Genomic DNA, 21,768 nt, shown 5'->3' with positions numbered 1-21,768 from the left:
TGCCAGCATCACGCTGAGGCCGCTTAGCAGTGGGAAAAGTGTCTTGATTCCTGGCGGCTTGGAGAGATAGGGAGACAGCGGAGTCGGTGGGGATAATTCCCATGGCTTATTAACAACGCTGTATCAACTGGTGAAGAGACAATTACACTGATGCGAAGAATATTTCATAATTACTAGCTACTTAAAATGTAACACTTTCCTGTAGTTCTAAGGTGGTTAAGCCACAGGTGTGAGAAAGAAATATGCGATGAAACAAAGAAAAATATAAAAGAAAAAAGAAAGAAAGAAAGAAGCCGGCATAATGATACGCAACAAGTGACAGTTGTGAAATAAGACACGGACGGAAAGAAATATGGAAGTCCCTGGTTCAGATACATCGTCCAAGAGCAGTAACCTACAGGTTAATCAACTTCAGAACACATTCATTTTCCAGACTCCAAAACTCCAAAATAGGCTGAAGAACCCCTTGACCTGAAAGGCCTTGTTCATTTACCCTAAGTTGTTACATCCTATCACCGTTCGTAAGACGCAATAATTACAGCTCGCATCTTTGAATCGGACACACGTATTTTACCTCAGCAAATTTACGACAACTTCCAGCATGAAGACCTAATTTTACTCACCACTCATACCGATCCAGCAAACCAACACTGCATAATAACAAACGCCTTTTTTTAAAAAACAAGTCCACTGTTACTACATAACGAGTGAATCATTGTGAAATAACCAAAATGAAAGCAAATAAGTTAATTAAGATTTCTTACTCTATCGGATAATATGTAACTAACGCCGACAACACCTAAGCCAGTTACTATTCTGAGCCAACTCCATCCATTTATCATCCTCACAGCCCATGTCATATATTAATTTACATTAAAAACTATATCATAATTCAATTTGTGAATACAGAGATATTCCTCCTGCAGCTGCCTTTGAAATGATTAATGTTTTCGTATCAGTTTATATACAGCAGTCATCCGTCATCACAATCACCACTCTAAATGACTGAGCATCGAACCATGAGAAACGTGAAAATAATTCTCATGATGTGTGATATGGACAAAACAGGATTTGAGGGGACTGTATTTTGCGTGTCTGTGCTTCAGTTACTTAAAGATGATAAGCTAAAGTTCAAACGATGGTTCATGAACAAAAACAGCGAGATATAAACCCAACACAGTGCATAATGCAGTAAACATAAAATTCCATGGAAGTATACTGTAGTACGTTTGGAGAAAAAAAAAATTAATACTCATGCATTTGCGCCTGGTATATATAAACACACTTGTTAGGTTTGTTTATAATGGATTTCTTTCAATCGTATGTTCTCAGATGAACCGATTGTATGAAGAATGGGTTTAAAATGAATTGTGTGAGGTTTAATATTTGTAGTATCTTTTTAATAGAAAAGTTTGTATAGACTCACAGAAAATACATCCGAATCAGAAACACATTTGTCGTGCATAAACAGCACAAAGGAATTGAATTGCTAGTTACAGATGTGTAAAAGGATTGGATCACACGCTTACCCTGACGATGAATGAATTAGGGTTAAGCGCTTCTTCAGGATGTAAGAAGAAGACAATATAAATAAACACAGACGTATGACGAATAGTCTTGGTTGATTCCAAGCTGTAACACCCTGATATCATTAACTACGTAAATCCGTATTGGTAACTAAACTAAAGAGGAATTAGGAAAGTTCTGTGTAGTGGGAATTCCTACTGGCTTAGTCGCGAGTCCTCAAGTTCATAACACTGCCACACAAATCGCACAAACCAGCTGAGTTTTTCCCTGAAGAGGTAACACCTAAGAGACCGAAATTTCGGCCCGCGAGAATATGAAAGCCCGAAGCGAACAACATTAGCATTTAGGATGTTAGCATTGTAACGTCAAAAATTAGAACATTATACTGCTTTAAATATCTGTAACTGAAATCAACACTCTTAAATTTATATATTAAATATATGGAATGTATTATTATTATTATTATTATTATTATGTGGATAATTAAGACGTTTATAGCGTTTGTAAATAAATCCAAACTTCCTTATCAAAAGTTTAGTTTTTAATGTAAACTGTAAATAATCAGAAATCCGTAAAAATATAATTAAACAAAAAAAATACATTTTTTCACATATTCCTAAATCTGCGCATAAAAACGAACTAGTATATATGAAAGTTCTCCAAAATATTTCCGAAAAATTTCTTATATCTTTGAGAAGTAAAATGCGTGTGTAATTTCTGAATTCCGATTTAAAAATAGCATTTACAAGAATATCTCATCATTAAAGAAGATGACAGACTTCCGTCATGTTTCGTCGTGTAGTCTAATAGAATTATGCTGACGTTTCAATGGTGTTTAATGCCTCCATCGTCAGGGCAGCAAGCATCTCTGGAAAGTCGGTAAACTTCTACTAGATTACGAGGTTGAACATTTCAGAAAATATTCAACTTCGTATTTCCCGCCATGGAAACCTGAAATCTCACTATTCGTTAAATAGTTTATCAAAAGTAGTTAGGCCTGTCACGTTAAGTGACTGTCTGGTTAAAACTGACTGGACTTTTGTAACGTTACTAATTTTAATGAAACTGGGAAACATTATGATTCGGCTGTTCCGTCTACCCACTCACTCCGTTAAATATTTGCAAAACAGCATACAACAGCCAGTTTTGTAATTTAATTAATTTCACAAACATTTGTTTTGTTTTTGTCCGCACGGTCTAATGGATGCTTTCGTGACATACTAATAACAAAAGTGCTTTATATCCATAGTCGTGCATTCCAGTTGTCCTCACATAAAGAAATAATTCGCTAACAAGTCAATTCGGTCCTGTGCTCCACATAATATTAGTTTATGGTCACATTTCTATCATTTATCTTCCTTGATGTTACAATTCCTTTTCTATTTATGTCACAATGTTTCATGTAACCTATCAGTAATCAGTTGTTCCTGTAATAATTCGCGCTTATCTGTCTGTAACTTGTGAGTGAAGTCAGTTTAGGAACTAAAGAAAATGCACGCTCAAAAATTTTGCGTACGTAAAATTATTCCAAGGGACAAGCTGTTTGAAATTCATTTATTTATTAACTATCAAAAGATACCTACAAATAACATTACACAAAACAGTAAATTAATAATTAATTCTTTATTTAGTGATGTTTCAAATACAAATTTTGTTAGATTCAAAAATACTGGAAGACCACGGTAATTAATATGGAATATTCACATATATATTTGTTATTCAAGTCATATACACAAACTTTTAAATTGTTGGTGTTAAAATTTAAAATTTAAAATTGATATTATGCGCCATTTATCGTTAACTCGATGTTACAATGTTGCGCTTTAATATTTCTACATGTTTCGATGTCATAGCATCATCTTCAGGTTTTTATATTTAAAACTATTCTATGTTATGACATCTAAACATGTAGAAATATTAAAGCGCAACATTGTAACATCGAGTTAACGATAAATGGCGCATAATATCAATTTTAAATTTTAAATTTTAACACCAATAATTTAAAAGTTTGTGTATATGACTTGAATAACAAATATATATGTGAATATTAAACACAAACATGACGCATCAAAACTATAAACTTAATATGGAATACTTTCTAAGGAAGTATCGTTTGTGGTCTGTTTTAAGACATCATCCGAATTTTGGCACGAACGCAGGGAGGGAAACCTCAATGAACATAAAATACCCGTTAATATTATGCAACTGTAGATTGGTTAATTCCCGAACGAGAGAGTTGAAAATTCTTATTTTCTACTTCATAGTGTTTTAGTATCTTCTTCCAGGAGTAAAATCTCTGATGTTCAGCAACATAACCCTTATACAGCGTGTCCCAAAGATTGAGTGGCCCGAAGGTTTAAGGTAAATATTGTTTTACTATGATAGGGATATTTAAATCTGTCACGCCCAGTGAAAAACTAGACTTCTGTACTCCAGCATATTGGTGGTTTGACGCACTTAGAACTTATTCGTTGCTCGTGTAACATACATAATAAAATTGTGAATTACCTATTTATTGTTGAAAGTTATTTTCGAAATTAGTATCAGGTGAAATGTCCTAACGCTGCTTTACTACACAGATTATACTTTTTAGACTTACTGACTGATTTTCTATAAATACAAAAACTTTTTAGTTATGTCAACAAGATGGTGGGTGCATTCTACATTTCATTCATTTGCCTCGTAGAAGCTAATTATGTGACAACCCATACTTAACAAGAAGATAATTGTCTTCGGTAATGTTGAACAACCTAAAAGGAGTTTACCGACGTTTCAGAGACGCTTACTGCCTTCATCATTAGGGTACCTCTGAAACGATTACATTACACAGGATCCCATTATAATCGTGAGACCATAAGAACCTGAAATTTCACGCTTTTATAAAGTTTTATAATAAAGAAGAGAGGGTCATATATAAAATAACGAGCACAGGCATTTATGCAGAAAAGAATACGGGAATGTGATTCATGAGATTCAGTCCAAAAACAGACAGAATTGCGAAGCTCATAACATAACAGATCAAAAAACATCGACGAACGTGGATTTATTTAAATCTGTATATTGGATTCTGTTTATGATGACTACACGGCGTAGAACTCAAAAAGGCAGAGGGTAAATATAGCTGGACGGTAGAAGGAACTGGCTATATATGCAAGAAAGGGCCACGTAAAAATAAGGAGATTGAAGAAGAAGTTGAGGGATATTGAAAATGAGGAAAACAAAAAAGACACTATCAAGACAAACTGAAGAGGCAAAAGACTGAACACGAAAGAAATTCATATCTGGTGAGTTTGAATAAAGATACATTGATATATATATATATATATATATATCTGTCTTCCATCCTTGAACTCTTCGGTGTGTTTGGGAAGCTTATTTCAGTAAAACTAAAATGTAGCACAAGTGCTATTTCATACTCATTTTGTGTGACATTGAATGGTTAAATGTAAGTTATTCTCTATTATTTAAACGACGCACAACACAATGTGAATCCGACCGTCTTTCTGAACCTCTGAGTATACAGAAAAGAAAATGTATACTAAATTCAGTGTTCAATATTTAAAATAAAAGTTGAAGCATTTCTGAAAATATTTCGCCATTCGTTTTACATTCCAGTGCCATCTGTGACATTCAATCTGTCTCCCGTTCTATTTTCGTGTCATGACCACTTATTCTCGGTTTAATTCCATTCCATTCGTTAAATATTCAACATTCTTCTAATCTGTACATGTATTTTACAATATGCTATTCACTGAGGATGACATGCATAGCTGAACAGGGTTATGTGGATGCTGGATGGAGTTTGGTGGCAGATTTATGGTTTCCTCGCCCTCACTTTGCTGTCAGGGATTAGCAACTCTCTTCTGTTTACGCAAGGTGTTAGTAGACCGTGGTTCTGAGCTACTGAGAAAGCGATAAGTCGAAGCAGAGTCAGGTGTTCCTATACAACGTCCTGGGAGATGCTAGTTCACGTGATGTACATTCTAACACGGACTCATGATTGCCACGAATCACGCATTAATTTTCCTCTTATTCGAAGCGTAAAAAAAGTTTTGTTGACCTCTGCGAGAGGCATCACGTAACTAGGCGCAAGGAGACAAGACACGTGATTTCAGTCGCTAGTCAATCATCGTCAAGGCCTCGTGACCTTGACGTCAAAAATTATAAGAAAATGGGACGTGAGAAGCAGACGGCGTAAAATAAATTGGACAGAATCGTATCTCGTGTACTAGCGCAAACGAAATCCTGCACGCCATATGACTATTTACCAGTTCGTATGGTCTATTAACCTACGTGGCCAGCCTCTTAAAGGGAAGTATGCTGTTTCAAGGATTGACACGTAAAACAACTGTGGGACCACAGCCAATTTTACCACAAAGACAAAACAAATATTTTCTTATCAGTATTGTCGTCACATTTTTCAAATTAAGTTCGTTTCCTTATTCTTTCTCGCGCAATTCCTTATAAGATAATATCATTATTTAAAACATTTTATGTCTTTTGATGTTAACTTTCATTGTATTAAAACTCAGACACTGAAAGAAATTAATAGCGTAATAATGAACTAACTTTAGCTGCATGCTGGAGGTAAAAATGTTTCCGGAAGACGAAAGGTGGAAATCAGAACGCACTCGATAAGGAGGTAATTATTCGAAAATACGACCTGCGCATTTTTAAATAGTGAAAAATATAATTAGCGATTTCAAGCTGCGAGAAGTTCTTTGGAACTAACGATATGAGTGAAAATAATATTTTTCGTCAGTCTGAATCAGTGATTAATAACGCACGAATAAATTAAAATCTAAACCGTAACATGTAAATTACAAGTTCTGACCAATCACTATCAACCACAACCAAAATCATCCAGCCAAAATTCGAAATTAACGGTAAATACGGATTTTTTTTCCCCAGATACCGACAATAACAGCCAGCCATATAAAGTAATGTTCCTGTCACACGACCTAATAGTTTTAATCGTAAAATTGTGATTGTGCATTGAACGATATCTTTAAAAGAACTATTTTACTTTTAATTCAAACGCAAGTCCTTCCAAATCCCATCACCATCATCTCTCCTTCGGACCCCATAAAATACGACCCCATTCAGGTCAGTGTCTTCGGATCAATTAAAATTACAGAAAAAGTTACAAAGGATAATTTTTTTTCCTAATGGATTTTTTTTGTACTTATGTGATGCATGTAATAATCCATCGTTTCATTGCATCTATCTTTTAATTCAGGCCTATAAAATTGTTGATTTCTAATTGTTCGGGGTTTTTTTTCTGTAGTTCGGTACCGTAAACCCTAATTATAATAATAAACTTCTTGAAAATGCTGAGTAGAATCTCGCTTTACGAAATCCCTTGCGGAACTTAACTGCTAGCACAATGGAAGAAAAGCGAGGATTGCATGTCAGAAACGCCATTGTTCGTGAAACAGCAGCTGGTGCCGTTTACAAGAAAGGCTTTGTTTTCTGCAGAGGTGAAGTTGCCTTTTCATAACCATTCTTCATGCGCCCCCGGAAATATTTCAACAACAGGAACTTTAACTAATTACATACATCGGGAGGAATGGTTTACACGTACGTACGTGCCTTCCTATCTTACAAACTATGTGGCGACTATCATCACATCGACTGACTCTATAAAACCGAAAATATACTAAGAATATTGGATAACTCCTGTCACCATTTCGATTTTCTCTCAATTTGATAGTTGGCGAAATTATCATTTTATTTTTAATTCCTTACATTTTAGGAGACTTCGCTGAAAACGAAGAGACCTAAATGTTTTATTTATTATTAACGTTTTCATAGGCAGAATAAATTGGCCGAGGACACTTAATTCAGATAGGTGAGCCATTGCTGCAAATGTCATTACAAATTTTCTGGGCTTTCTTTTTAACAAAAACAACGTCTTCTTCGAGGACACTTAATACGAGTAAAGGTTCACACTGGACACTTTGACATTTGAACCACGTCAGGCCAATTTATAAATTTTCATGTCTCAAATGTTTTTATTCTTCTTAGTCTAATTTTTAATGTGTTCCTGCAAATGAATTTGTTGGTGTTATTCACGACATTAATAATCGAACGGTCTAATTCAAATATCATCATCGCCAGAAACTGTCACATAATTATACTGGCATTTATCATCTACTCGATGTTACATTCTTACAGCCAAACTACATTAAGTCCAGATTTCTTAAATTCTAGTGGAAAGTAACCAAATTAATTTAGGTGCTATTAACTTCTGTTATAAAAATGTTATGTGGATATATTACGAAGAATACGTTTAGCAGTTCTGTAATCCGAACACAGATAAAATATAGTATAAAATTCCTTTACATGAACAGCCTAATATGTGGATGCAAAAGGCGTTTAACTTCGTTAAACAAGACGAAAGCAAGTCCTGACCTGAAACTTCCATTATAACAAACAATCTTCTTTGTTCTAATCCTACGCTAGAAACCACGAGATATCGAAAAGTTTCCCAAAAATTAAAACTTGATTACCGCCTAAACTTATACTTCCAGAAGAAATTCGACCATTCCGTTCAGATTTTATGAACAAAGTTTGTGTTTTTGTATCTTGTCTCGCTTTTTCTGTTCAGGTGTTTACGTGCAGACTTTTCATGCCACAGCAAACGCGTATCAACGTAATAAAACCACTCACTGCTCTTACTGTGAGGTTGAAATAAGTAGTACTTGCTTTAAGGCCGATCTCTTGGTCTGGATTAAACCCACAGAGAAATTTATTACATGAGATTAGAGTTAACACCCCTCACCCAAAGTGCTTCGTATAAGAATTAAGTGCAAAATTATAAGAAATTACACACGGCTCCACAGATACATTCATCGATCGATTGTTATCCGACACAAAGTCGAAGACCAAAAAAATCAACTTTATGTCATTCTATTTGTTTTATGACAAGGACAAACAAGATCAGAATAATTAATACTTTCGGTGGTCTAGCGGTTAGAACGCTGGCCTTGTAATCCTGGGGTCTCGGGTTCGATTCCCGGCGGTGCCCGAATTTATAACTTGTGTTGGGCAAGGCCGTGGTCTAGGCAACACGGAGTTTTCCTCCGTGGCATCCCAACAATTACTCCATTCACACACAGAAGAAGGCAATGGCAAACCACTTCTGGATCATCTGCCAAGAACGTATATGAACAGGTCCCAGTCCGAGAAGAGAAAAGGATGGAAGGATCCTGTTCATATGGACCTGTCGTCAGACAGAACACTAAATAAAAAATCTAAATCTGTTTGAATGTCCTCTACAAAATAAGTGTCAACCAACAATACGATATCCGTCGAACGTCCTACACGCATTCTGCAACCAGAAGTTATACAACTTATTTTAAATACTGTCCCAAAATCTGCCTGGTGAGACTGATAGAAAGCTAAAATTGGATTGGCCAGCCAACTAGCCACGAAATCAAACAGTGGACCTCTTCTAAATAAAATACGAATCAGCAGGGAAAAAAAAAGAAAGACTTTTGACAATACTACAAAAGCCCCATTCACTATACTTATAAATCTTCAAAAAACAAACCAATTATTTGGTACGCAAGTTTGGGCAATTGATTTTTCGACCATGTTACTATCAAACTATCAAAATAACCGAGTAATACTTTTTATGCCTGTACTCATTAATGGAAAGTCTATTTAAATCTCCATTCGACTAGCTTTGTTACATGCCCGTATTAATTAGTAGTCCCGAAGTTCAGCGTAATTGAGCTGGAATAATTGCAATTTTAATCGACATATTTTAACTTGATATTCAGTCAATTTATAACCCCTCATAGAGACCCAACGAACAAGTACGTACACGAGTGTCAAGTACAGTAATGTTTTACATAAATTCTAAATCGGTATGTTTATTCGGATGAAGAGAATTACGCCTACCGTTTGAACTATGTACCTGGCAAGTTGTTAAATATGCAGATCGTAAAAAATATATAAGGCCCATAGAAAGTTTCACAGAAGAAAGAAGGTGCAGTGAAGTATCAGTGCTTAGACTATTTTCAAAGAACTCGTCAGTCTCCATGTGGTTTTCTGATACAACGAAATCAAAACTCACCTCTGGCGCGGGGTTTGGTGAGTAACTTCAGCACTATGCTGTCATACGCAGAATCATCAGCGACTCCTGAATCCTTTACCAACTTCTCCTTGACAGCGATGCAAATGGCATGCTTCGCCAACAACGTCTCCAACTCTTCGAATGCCTGAGGAAAAAAAAAATTCAATAATATTCCGCCATGGATACTATATCTCAGGTAAGCTGTCTTCATTAAAGGGTTATGTAAGTGTGTTTAGACCATAGGAGTCGTGACGTTCTAATGGGAGTAACCATTTGGTTTGTGTTGTTGTTTATGGTTGCATGTGCTGATGATTCGAATAGACGTATCACTTTCATCATTAAATGAGTTTGTAACCACCTTCAAAGTTTACTCAGCATTACGATCGACAAGGTTAAAATAAAATTATTCATTTGTGCGTGAGAAACATTTATACACGGGGAAAAATTTAAAAAGCTTCAAAACCTCCTTTCATTGTACTTAAAAAGGTTACATTAGATACAATTTTATATTATACTTATAATTAACAAAAAACATACACATCAGAAATTGCTGCTGTTATTAAGAAAAAATTACTGTTGAGTTTATGGCTTCAGTACTTCGTGTGAGGAAATGTACTATTATAGTAGTTTGTAAAAAAAAAATATATATATATATATCAGTTGTTCCGTACAGAACATGAATTCGAGTCACTGAAACCCGAGAGCCACAGATTGCAAACCACTACCTTACACTCTCCAGACATAAAACAGACAATGATATCTTGTGCAGAGTGGTAAAAATTGTACGAAAATGGTATTGATGTGATCTAGCTTTACCATTTATTTATTTTCTCACGACTTTAATAATTCATTAATTCCATACCCAACAGTCCATCTTGGATCAGTTAAACATGGTTACAGGCATCCAACCTTGACACAGCAAATATTAAATTCTCGAACTGTACTGTGAATACACATATAATGATTACACAATCTGGATGTTTCTCAGTTTAACAAAGGATTCCCACAATGGTGCGCCGTACAGTCCTGTGTAAACTACACACGGCCATAATTTGAGCGTTTATTAGACCATAAATAAATAAACAAACGAAATTCTACATTCAAGAAAGCCGATGTGGTCTAGTGTTCTGAAAATATTATCCAATAAATACAGTTGAAATGGTTTTAACCGCGTACACAGAATAACAATTTTATTGCACATGCAAACAAAACTGGAACTGCGTTTCTATCAGCACTTCTCTACCCAACAAAAATATTGAAATATCACACAGAGATAATTAATCCTGCTAAGATTCCAAGTTTACAACGGCGAAGAATATGAAAGATGGTCGAATTCTGGTTTTCAGCGCCGTTTACTGTGGTTGAATTTTACCATTACGCCGCCCTGATGGTGGAGGCAGCAAGGACATCGGGCTACACGGCGCAACGACCCAAAAGACAGCCATCTTCATACGAAATTCTTCCTACAGTACTTTCTCCGGTCCTGCAGTAGGTTATATACACACACATGGATCGATGTTGTTTACTCTATAAGGACAAATTGTCTCTATGTCGCAAGAACCCAACCCTTTTCTTATCCCATACACACAAGAGGCGAGGAGCAACTACTATGCAACCCTTACAACACACATCATGTCGAATACCTAGTGTAAACTGATATAAAAATAGAAGCTAATATTATCTGACGTATTCCATTATGGGGTATCAAGACAATTTTCTCTATTTTCTTCTTTCCAAGATTAGATTTTCCTTTCCATTCTAGGTTATTTGTTTCTTGTTTAGGGTTCCATATAGGTCAACATATACGTATTTGTTTTGGTGTGACACGCGAACACCCACGAGAGAAATAAAGTGGCGGTATACTATATTTATTGACACCCTACTCCTGATATATTTTTTAGAAAAACTCTGAGCCCGATTCACACTGCTACGTAAGGCTATCAGGTAACCGTAACACAATGACCATTCATAGCCTTCACCTCATTAAAACATCCCTTTACTGGAGTCACAGAAAAGGTAGCATAATTTCATTCACTGCTCAAAAATCTCCCTTCCTTTCATGAAGGTAAAAGATTTATTATCGTGTTCAAAAGAATCCGCCACTGGTCGCTGTTCTGAACCAGATGAATCTAAACCGTATGCACAGTCTTCAAGATTCGGTTTAATATTGTCCTCAAATATGAGGCTGCATTCCTAATTTGTCTATGCTTAATCCTTTCCGCATAAATCTGTGTGCGAATTTCTCATCTAACCTATGCGTGCTACATATAAGACACATCCACACATTAGCTTTAAAAATTTTTGATACAATATTTTTATTTTCCGTCTATACACAAACTTAAAATAATGTTGTTTAAAAGTATCTAAAATTATAACATTCTCAGTAGACACTGCATCATGTTACATTTGTTTGTTTTTTGTTTTTTTTGTTTATTTTTTTGTATTCGAATTTTTTTGTAAGTCGAATACAAAAAATGTAACATGATGCAGTGTCTACTGAGAATGTTATAATTTTAAATAATTTTAAACAACATTATTTTAAGTTTGTGTATAGACGGAAAATAAAAATATTGTATCAATAAAACACAAACATGACGCAATTAAGATATAAAAATTTTTGTTTCACAGAAATAAAAATAACGCTATCCTACTAGAATCTACGTAGTTTGTGATCGGGATAAATATGTAAGCCTATTCTGGATGTGCATAAATTGAATAAATTATCCAATCTTTGTCTTCGATACGAAGTCACACAAACGCGTTTTACTTCACAACATTTCGGGACAACATCCCTGACTTATGCGTCGAATAAATCTCACGCGTTGAGATCACGAATCTATCTGAGTGGCGTAAGCTGAAACTCTCCCCTTACACACACCACAGTGAACACTTCTTAAGAGCAACGTCGATTTTCTGAGGGAGAAGAATTGGGGCACGTGATACTGAATATCCTTATCACGTGTCATGTTGTCACACGTCCCGGCGACGAGAAATATCGGCGAAAATAACAGGAAGAGAGAGAGAGAGAGAGAGAGAGAGAGAGAGAAGTAGCAGGAAACAGGAAAACCCTGACTTTCGAAAGGAGAGGAAGAAACTGAGAAAAAAGTTTGCGAAATCACTGAAACCTACAAAGTTTTGTCTGCGCGGATATTTAAGTATGACTTGAAACTTTTAATTTTTTTTTTCACGTTCCTCAGGAAGATAAAATACGAACGAGATTGGGTCCAACCAATATCTTCCTCCTCCTCCTCCTCCTCCCCCCCACCCCCGAACATCCGAAAACAACGTCCAACAAATTTGGCAGACAAGGTTGTGTCCATGATGGTCTTTGGAGTTGTGACGTCGTGTGAAATTCCTGAAGATGGTGGCAGTATGATTCTCCGAAACGTTAGCATCCACCTACAAATGCACACGGTGAGTGACAACCCAGTAGACAACCACGGACATACTCACAACCGTAAGAATCTCGTATCTCATACAGAAAAGGTTAAATTTTCGTAATGGGACAGACGCAGATTTTTGAGACAAAAATGTGTAATTTTTTCTGACACTCAAATTAACAGCGTACTTGGAAAAAAAATATTATAAAAATTAACGCGGACCACTTCTGGTATTAAAGTATCAGTGTACTCATACGTTTCATTTGCTGTCAGAAGCTCAGACTGTACAGCGTTGACCGAGATTTTAGAACAGGAATCTGTCCATGCTATTAGGATTTCCCCGACTCAGTGACAATGCACCGTCTCATCTGACTTACCCTGCATGTAATTAAACGTACAACTACGCTCTCTTGGCTTACACGTACGTGCAGTTTACAGGTAAAAATAATGGGTTAAAGTTCTTACACTGAATAATTTACGCGATATGTTCTTACGGTCTGCGACGGGGCTGTAAATACACAGTCTCTGGTAAGATCTTGTATAAAACATAAGAATGCTTTACCATTCGCTAACAAAATGTAGTTCCCATGACAATAGCAACGAAAAGTGCTTTATTTAATTATAAGCGAAACATTAATTACGAAACTCACACAAAACATTCGCATGCAAATTAAATAAGAGTTGAATTTGGTATTCATAAACCGTATTGTTATTGAACAAAAGCAAGATGGCGAACCCGCTTGTTTGTCTCATCTTCCACTGAAATGCTCTCCTACGGCCCAAAATAAACCAGGCTTCTTTTTATTATTATTCTTAGTTAAATACCCTGGACCCTATCCTCAGTCTAAAAAAAAACACAGATACCTCACACATTTTTTCCTTACGATCCATTTCAACATTATCCCGCACCGTACGCCTACATCTCGAGACACGTTTTCCGTCTAAAGGTTTCGTACTTTCTAATCACATACCTAAGCCAATATAATCTTCAATATCTGTTCTAAGCAACGCAGGCCTTGATACGCGAACACACACTCGGTTAGTTTAGGCATTCGTCGCCTTTTATGGAAACTAAAACTTCAATCTATCTTTACAAGAATAAATTGGACCCATGCCCCCATCCACTTTAATAATATTAACCTCACATCCATGCCTTGGTCTTTCAAGTGATCTTTTACCTTTCGGGTCTTCCGATCAGGACTTTAGTATTTACCAAGTTAACTGAATTGGTATTAAGATTATCAGGTAACGGAGGATGAGATGGGTTGGGCATGTAGCGTACATGATGGAGATGATAAGTGCATACAAAATTTTGGTTGGGAAGCCTGGAGAGAAGAGACATCTCGGAAGACCTAGGTGTAGATGGGAGGATAATATTGAACTGGATTAATCTGGTTCAGTATAGGAACCAGTGACGAAATGTTGTGAAGAGAGTTACACGCTTTCGACTTCCGTAAAAGATAGGGAATTTCTCGTATAATTTAGCGACGATCAGCTTGTGAACAATTCCTCTGCTCCGTGAATTCGCCCCGACTGGAGCTCCTTCACGGTGTAGATATGAAATAATACATAAATAAACTACTGTGTGAGCTACATTTTGGTTTGCTCGATGATATTGGGTTCGTCTGGTTTTGCACGACTGCGTTCCATTATGAATGGTGGGTTGTTACGTACGGCATGCATGGTCTGTTCTTGACCTGTGACACCGTGATTAATTGAGATTTAATGTGGCGTAATCATATTGCCGTTACTTTCCAACACGTGTTCACCGGACATTATCACACAGAACCTGTCACCCAAACAATGTGTTCCGGACAATGTGAAATTCAGCTATAATCCTTGACTAAGCTGACCTCCGCCTGCCTGGGTGGTTGGGGGCAGTCACTAGCACGACGAAATTTCAATTCTGTCTGCGACTACAGGAAGGCATCAAGTCTTCCTATATTGACGACATATCGGTTCGAAAATCGGCTAGTATAAAATTTCGTGTGAATTAAATTTCATGTAGTTTATTCTTCACAATCGCTTTCTTTAATTTTCTGACAATTTCACAATTCATTAACAACTTCATATCCCATTAGACGTTCTATAAGCTCAGACGTAGATATCTATCCTGGCAAACAACAAAAATAAATATATGTTGATGGCCGTTTTACAGATTGTATCTTCGTGTAGTCTGGTGGAAGTTTACCGACGTTTCAGAGGTCCCTGCTGCTTGCATCATCGGGGTGCCGTGATGGTAAAATACTACCAGAGTACACGGCGCTGCAACCCAGAAGACAAGTCAACTTCTGGATAAATTTTAGTCCTCGCGGGAAGTACAAATTTTGCTGGGTCCGACAGACGGAACCAAATTTAATGAGAATAAATTATGTTTATTTGTTAACATCAGACGATTGACGAACTTCAGAATTAATAAGCGCGTTATCCCTATATTTAATTTTTATAATTATTTCTAATCTGCCGTTATTGTATTTTTAACGTTACTTCGTCTCTAACTGCAACTCAGTTTTTATTTTCCAACAAATAAACGAAAAGTGTGTCAGATGGTCCAAGTCACAGAACATTATTAGTACTGTCCGGTATTTAATTTGTCCATAAATTGTGCTTCATTCCAATTGGAAGGGACATTCCACACGGTCCGTATCCTTTGCTTAACCCTGGATACTTAGGGTCGAAGAGGTGAATCCCATGGGCTACAAAGGGGTTGGTGGCGCGAAGGATAATGGTCTTGACACGACAAAAGAATAGCTTTACCTTTCCGTATTTATAGTACAGAATATGTTGAGTTCGACGTACGTCAGAAGCAAATGGGGAAAGGGGATCAGAGGGGTAGCATATATGGAATCTTATACTGTCCATTGCTTCCGGCTACAATACTTCGTAGCTCGCTGTTCTATGTCCTATGTCCCATGTCTCTGGTTTACTTATTAAATGCTCATATTTTTCTTTCATCCACTGCCGAAGGTAAAACGCACGGTTCATTCCCGGCTATTGTGAAAACAGATAGGACAGCCTACAGAGATAGCAAAATTGAAATGGCGGTCAGAGTGAACCCAAAACTTCTGGACCAAACAAATAACTGAGTCTGTACAGTACAGACAGCAGCTTATCTATATAAAGAATGGGCAGAATATTAAATATAAATTTCGGTACGTAGATACAGGTTGTCCCAAAAGAGATGCGTACGCATTATAATACGAAATATTAACCTTGTTATCGAACTAAGTGTGTTGTGTTTACGAGGACAACCTAATGCGACACCACAATATATTTTCACATTATTCTGATATGCAAAATGGAATCGGGTCTTTATTCCAGAAATTGAATGTGTATATATTTTTGGGACAACTGTACGTGGTTGATTTATCTGAGGAGAATCATCTGTTCCATCTCATGTCACTGAGACAAGTTGAGGAAGATCACGCACGCTCGTGGTGATATAACTGATACTCTCGCGATTTTTGTAAGAGGTATGTGGCAGCAAATCCGATTTTATCCGCTTAAAAATAATCTGGTTTTGTTCGTCTCTCTCTCTCTCTCTCAAACATTTATCATGATCACAGGGAAATTTATTGTCTCTACTTATGAGGAGAGAAATGTAAGAAAATGTTAATCCCTTTCGTAAGCCAAATTTAAGACTGATTAGAATTTTATACTTTAAAATATTACTCCTGCTGCAGTTCTTACTTTTATTCAAGTTTTGGTAGAGTCAGTAGATTACGTAAGTCTCCCCAAAGCACGTGACGCAAGATTATGTTCCGTTGTGAAGAGAAAACTAAGACATAATATTACATCTGCATTATAATTACTTCAGTTTTTGTGCTTACAGCGTGGAATATTTTATTTAAAATATTCCTCTGGCTTCTGCATTTAAGGGAAAAGCATTTAAATTACATAAGTTACCAGAATTTACATTGTCAGAATTAAAAAAATCTTATTTTAATTATTCGTCTTTGTGATCACAAGTTACGTGTCTAATGGTTGTACATAGTTGGTGTCTACCTAAAAGCCAAAAATCCAGAATAGCGTCGATATCATCATAACCGCCATGAGAACCTGAAACCTCACATGCCTCTTACCTTGATTCCGTAGTTCGATTCTTCGTAAATAATTGACACGTAACTCCAACCCATTCGCATGACAATCTCCACCATGGCCTTCACCTGGTAGTGATCAGAAGGGATGGTCCGCGAGAAATACTCGAATCTCTGCTTGTTGCTCAGTTCAGGGCTTGTCGAGAAGAACGATACCTGTAACACGAGAGAATAACAGAACGCTTTAAAGTCTCTGAATAATTCATACACGGAATGAAACTTTACTGCAATTTCTAGATTAATATTAACTCTCAATAGCGTCACGACTCCGATATCTCTCTCGGTACTAGAGTACAAAATATTAATGCAACGCGATGTGTAACAAGGCTTGCATAAAAACAATTCAATTTAAGAAGTTTCGAAACATGAAGTACCTGGTACTTCGAATCCGAAAAGGATGTGGAAGGAATTTAAGAAAGGAAGACGCCCTCCGTGTACACAGGAACATGATGATTTACATATATTATTAAAATACTGGGGAAACAAGGAACCTGGGGACAAATTTTTTGAGTACAAAATAGCGTATTATTAATGAAGAATTAGCTTACAAGAGAATAATAAATTGTACTTATGTTGTAGAATTAAAGTGTACAGAAAAATACTTGTATAAAATAACGAGACACGAGAAAATAAAGTCTGTAACATGCAACTGAAAATATGGAAGACGAGATTAATTTAATTTTTGTAGAGAACTCAACTGCATAAATGGCAGATAAAATATGAACTGAGATAAACGAAGCTAAACAGTGCAAAGTATTTCTGCTCCGTATTTGGTAGGTTTCCGAGTTCTCATACCAGTCCACTGACCTCTTATCGTGACTAAATTTCCGTGCTTTTTCCCCATTACCTTCAGGTAAGTAACAAGATACAAAACCTACCCTACGTCAGATCACATGTTCCTTCGACATCATTTTCAACTCGTTTTTCATAATATATTTTTTTTCTCAAAAATATTTTCGAGGAGAATATTTTGACATACAAAGAAGCAACGGACGACTGAACGAGTCTGATCAATGAACTGGAAACGTATTACCCAGGGGAATAATAAAAAATGCATGCAAAATTTAGTCGGAATAACTGAAGAGAAGACCATGTTTGGGAGAAAAAAGGAGCAGATGAAAAATAACATTAAAATGGTCCTTGAAGATTTTAGGTGTGAGGGTCTAAAGTGAATTCACCTGATACAGAACATGAACACTGCGACGGGATCTTCTGAAGAAGATGGCAGATCTTTGACCTCCACAAACGTTGTAATTTATTGTATATCAGCGCCGAGTAGTTAGCTAGACGTTTACAAGCGTTTCATATCTTTATCATCAGGACAGAGTCTCTTTAACGTAATAGAGAATTCTCTTTGATTATCACTGCTGTTACCAAACGATAACTAAGGCTAGTTTGTGTTAAATGCAACCGTTGGGCAGGAATTTGTCGGCGTGGGTTTGAATTCCGTCCACAGCTTCATGCATGGAGCCACCAACCGAAACTAATACTTGTATCTAAACTCCCACGCTGCCGGTTGCCACAGATTTACTCTCAAGTACAAACAAAAGAGTTGGACTACTAGACCTTGGTAAGCTAATACCACAACGCCAGTACAAAATATCTCCCTTTGATGACGATAGACCTGACGTTGCTGATCACTAATTTACCAGCGAGTGCTCGGATCATGTCTCCGCCTTCAATGAGATCACGTGACAAAGTAGATTCGATTCACGAACTGAATGTCCTAAATTTCAACTACAAAGCCTGTACAGGCAAAATGAAATGCCATTTGAAACTAAATACACAGACGCGTACAAAATGACCTCCCAGAATATTTTACCACTGTATTGTAAACGATAAATCGAAGCACCAAATATAGTGAGGAAGCGGTTACCACTCATGAACCGTATTCAGAAGGTCCCGCCCCGACATACCGATTATAATCAGCTAGAATAATTATTCTAGCTGAGGTTTCAGTAGTTTTCCTCAGTCCCTCCAGACAAATGTCGAGAAAGAACCTTTACATAAACCCACTAAAACTTACTTCCGTATTCTTTCAAATTAAATTACATAACACTCTTTGTGTAATTGGTCGCAACAGCCTAAACCACTCGCAGCGTCTTTGAACAAATCACAAACAAAATCAGCGATGTAAGATTTGAGGTTATCATGGCGGTGAGTCTGAAGATTGCTGTCTTCTGGGTTGTTGCGCAATCTTCAAAATCAGCGACGACGGAAAATTAACGTTGAAAACGGATCAGAATAGTAGGAATATTTTTGAATATCGTTAAATATAGATATTTTAGGGCAATAATATGAATGGGGAAAGAAAATACATATCTGTAGTTTTTTGTCGGAAAGGGAGAATGGAAGATGTAACGCGGTAGACCGAGATATAGATGGGACCAAATATCAAAATTGTTGTTAAAGATATATTGTGCAAGGATGTGGACTGGATTCGTCTGGCTAAAGAAAAGAACTGAGGTGGTTCTTAGTGTATGGAGTATTGGAATTTGGTGTTTCGTAAATGACAAGTCATTCTTTGACCACCTAATGAAGAAAGCATCTGCTCCGAAGAATTATTGTCTGAAAGTGTTTAAGTATCTAAAGTTTCTTTTATTAAAATGTTGTTTGTCTTTTAAACAAATTTCAAAGATGACATTCAGTTTACTTTTTGGAGAACTCTTTAATTTACGTGAATTCTGTTTACGTGATATTTTGAAGAGAATCAGCCACTTCACAAATTGGGGGTAAAATCTATTATTCCGTAATTTTCTACCTGTCGGGGAGGGTTTCCTATGTTCATATTCAATTAACCCTTCTCGCTGGCATTACCTCTAGGTCTGGCTCTTGACAACACAAGGCGTACGACAGCTTTGCATATGGTCTCTGTCGTATTATCCATTAAACTGTAAGCGCAGGAATGTGTCTATCGCTGTAACGCAATTCTATGTCGTAATTAATGTTGCTGTAATCAGATACAGACTGGGTGTCTCAAAATAAAAGTTACTAATATTACAGGCCCTAGGAAGTTCACTCTAAAATGTTCACACCTTTCAGATATTTCAATAAGGAATCAATAATAGCTTGTTTCGAGGAAGATTCTACATAAACAAAGATCAAAACACCGACAAATTATTCTTGGTTCAATGTCAAGCGAAGATGATTTGTGTAGCTCGAAAGATACGTGTGACAAGAAAGGTATTAAGACAAAATTTATTCGTTTCGGAGTGGAGATTGCATGATCTAAGGTCACAAGCCAGAAAAGACTCTTGTGTTGGAGACTCTGTCAAGGTTTTGAGGTTAGGGACATTTTTGCTTTAATATACGTAACTGCCGAGAAGACATTTATGCTACAAACGAACATCTTTCAAACAAAGTGCTATTGATAATAGCGTAACGAGAGATGTTCACGGGTTTAGGGATCGTATTTTTCTACTACATTCAACTGCAAGTCTACGTGTCGAGTGATCACTTGTACGATAAACTTCAGGGCAAGATAGGTAATAAGAAAAATGTTTCTCCAAACTTTCCACAGTAGCACTCCGGGCATTCTGTTTTTATTTAAAAATACAGTCCGTACCGCAAAGAAAACACAACACTTGACCATTAAGAAGACCAGTTTCTTAATGTTGTTTGAATAAATAATCATAGTTTAGTCTCTGAGTTATAAAAACATAAAAGTGCATACTTGCAGATTTTCAAAAAGGTGGGACCGCTAGGCCTTAAATATTTAAATTCACTGGCTAGTAGAAAGGGCACAGTTGTGTTAATAAGAATCTTAGTTCCACTTGAGAAAATGAAAATATTTTCTAAAAAACGTTTAATAAGTACTTTAGCGAAACGTCTACGTTAAATTTTCGAACATACGACGCCCCCTAACATTTCAAAGCCTAATTGGAAGCTCAGAAACTGAAAAGGAAACATTAGCACGCGGCTTTAAGTAGTAATGAGTATATCAAGCAATGCGTAATATGGGGCTATGAGAAATTTCGAACACAGGTTTTATTCTACGTGAATTTTCTGTTAACATTCGTTCAGTTCACACGAGTATTTCGTCTGCATCAAGAGAAACTCCTAATTTTTTCATGGTTCTGCGTCTTTGAAAAGAACAAGTTATCATGGGATATAAACAGTGAAGCAAACATCTCCAAAAGAGTTCTTAAGCAAATGCAGGAAACATACGGAAATAAGAATTCTTTGAAAACACGTTTCTGTCCATTGCTTGCTGCTAATGCGTCTTATAACGCTATGGGTTTATGAATTTTTACGTTTGAAATATTTCAAATTTGAAAGCATTTCTAACTCTGACACAGTCTTAAATTTTCTGCAATGTGATGGTTGGTTTGTATTGCTTTAAATAAAAACACAAACCAAAACGTCTGAGAAATTTGCTCTTGGAAACATACGTACGATTTAAGTAATCATCTTGGTTGGTGTATTACATAATTAAAAAAAATACCACGAACTGTGACGTTATGTAACGTGGTTAAGACAGCGAAATCTATGAAAGTACTATGGGCTGAGCGTGTGGTTAGTTAGGGAAAACAGGAAATTCATTCGGAATTTTGGTGAGTAAAACGAAACCTTTAGAAAACGACCACGTGGGAGACTGAGGGTCATAACACGAAGACAGATCATAGGATGGGAGTTACTAAAAAATTTGCCTAGTTTAACTAATACGAAGACAGACAGACAG

The 21,768-nt window shown here is 36.5% G+C and overlaps 1 protein-coding gene across 15 annotated transcripts in view; it reads right to left on the bottom strand.

Moving 5' to 3' along the window:
- LOC110832276 (metabotropic glutamate receptor 2) overlaps nucleotides 1-21,768 on the bottom strand; it is a 299,409-nt gene that overhangs the window by 141,254 nt on the left and 136,387 nt on the right. For all 15 annotated transcript variants that reach the window (XR_015537258.1, XR_015537257.1, XR_015537253.1 and 12 more), the window contains 2 exons: nucleotides 17,073-17,243; nucleotides 9,611-9,755 (listed from right to left, as the gene is read on the bottom strand). Coding sequence is in view for 5 of the 15 variants with exons in the window: in XM_087356481.1 (XP_087212607.1) it covers nucleotides 9,611-9,755; nucleotides 17,073-17,243 (316 nt within the window). In the remaining 10 variants the exon portion in view is untranslated. The remainder of the gene's footprint in view (nucleotides 1-9,610; nucleotides 9,756-17,072; nucleotides 17,244-21,768) is intronic.

This window comes from Zootermopsis nevadensis, unplaced genomic scaffold (assembly GCF_977971745.1).
Source record: "Zootermopsis nevadensis isolate Lab colony 2312 unplaced genomic scaffold, Znev_1.0 Znev_ptg000027l, whole genome shotgun sequence".
NCBI lineage: Eukaryota > Metazoa > Arthropoda > Insecta > Blattodea > Termopsidae > Zootermopsis > Zootermopsis nevadensis.
Note: the sequence above shows the minus strand (reverse complement) of the source record. Positions and strands in the feature narration are given on the sequence as shown.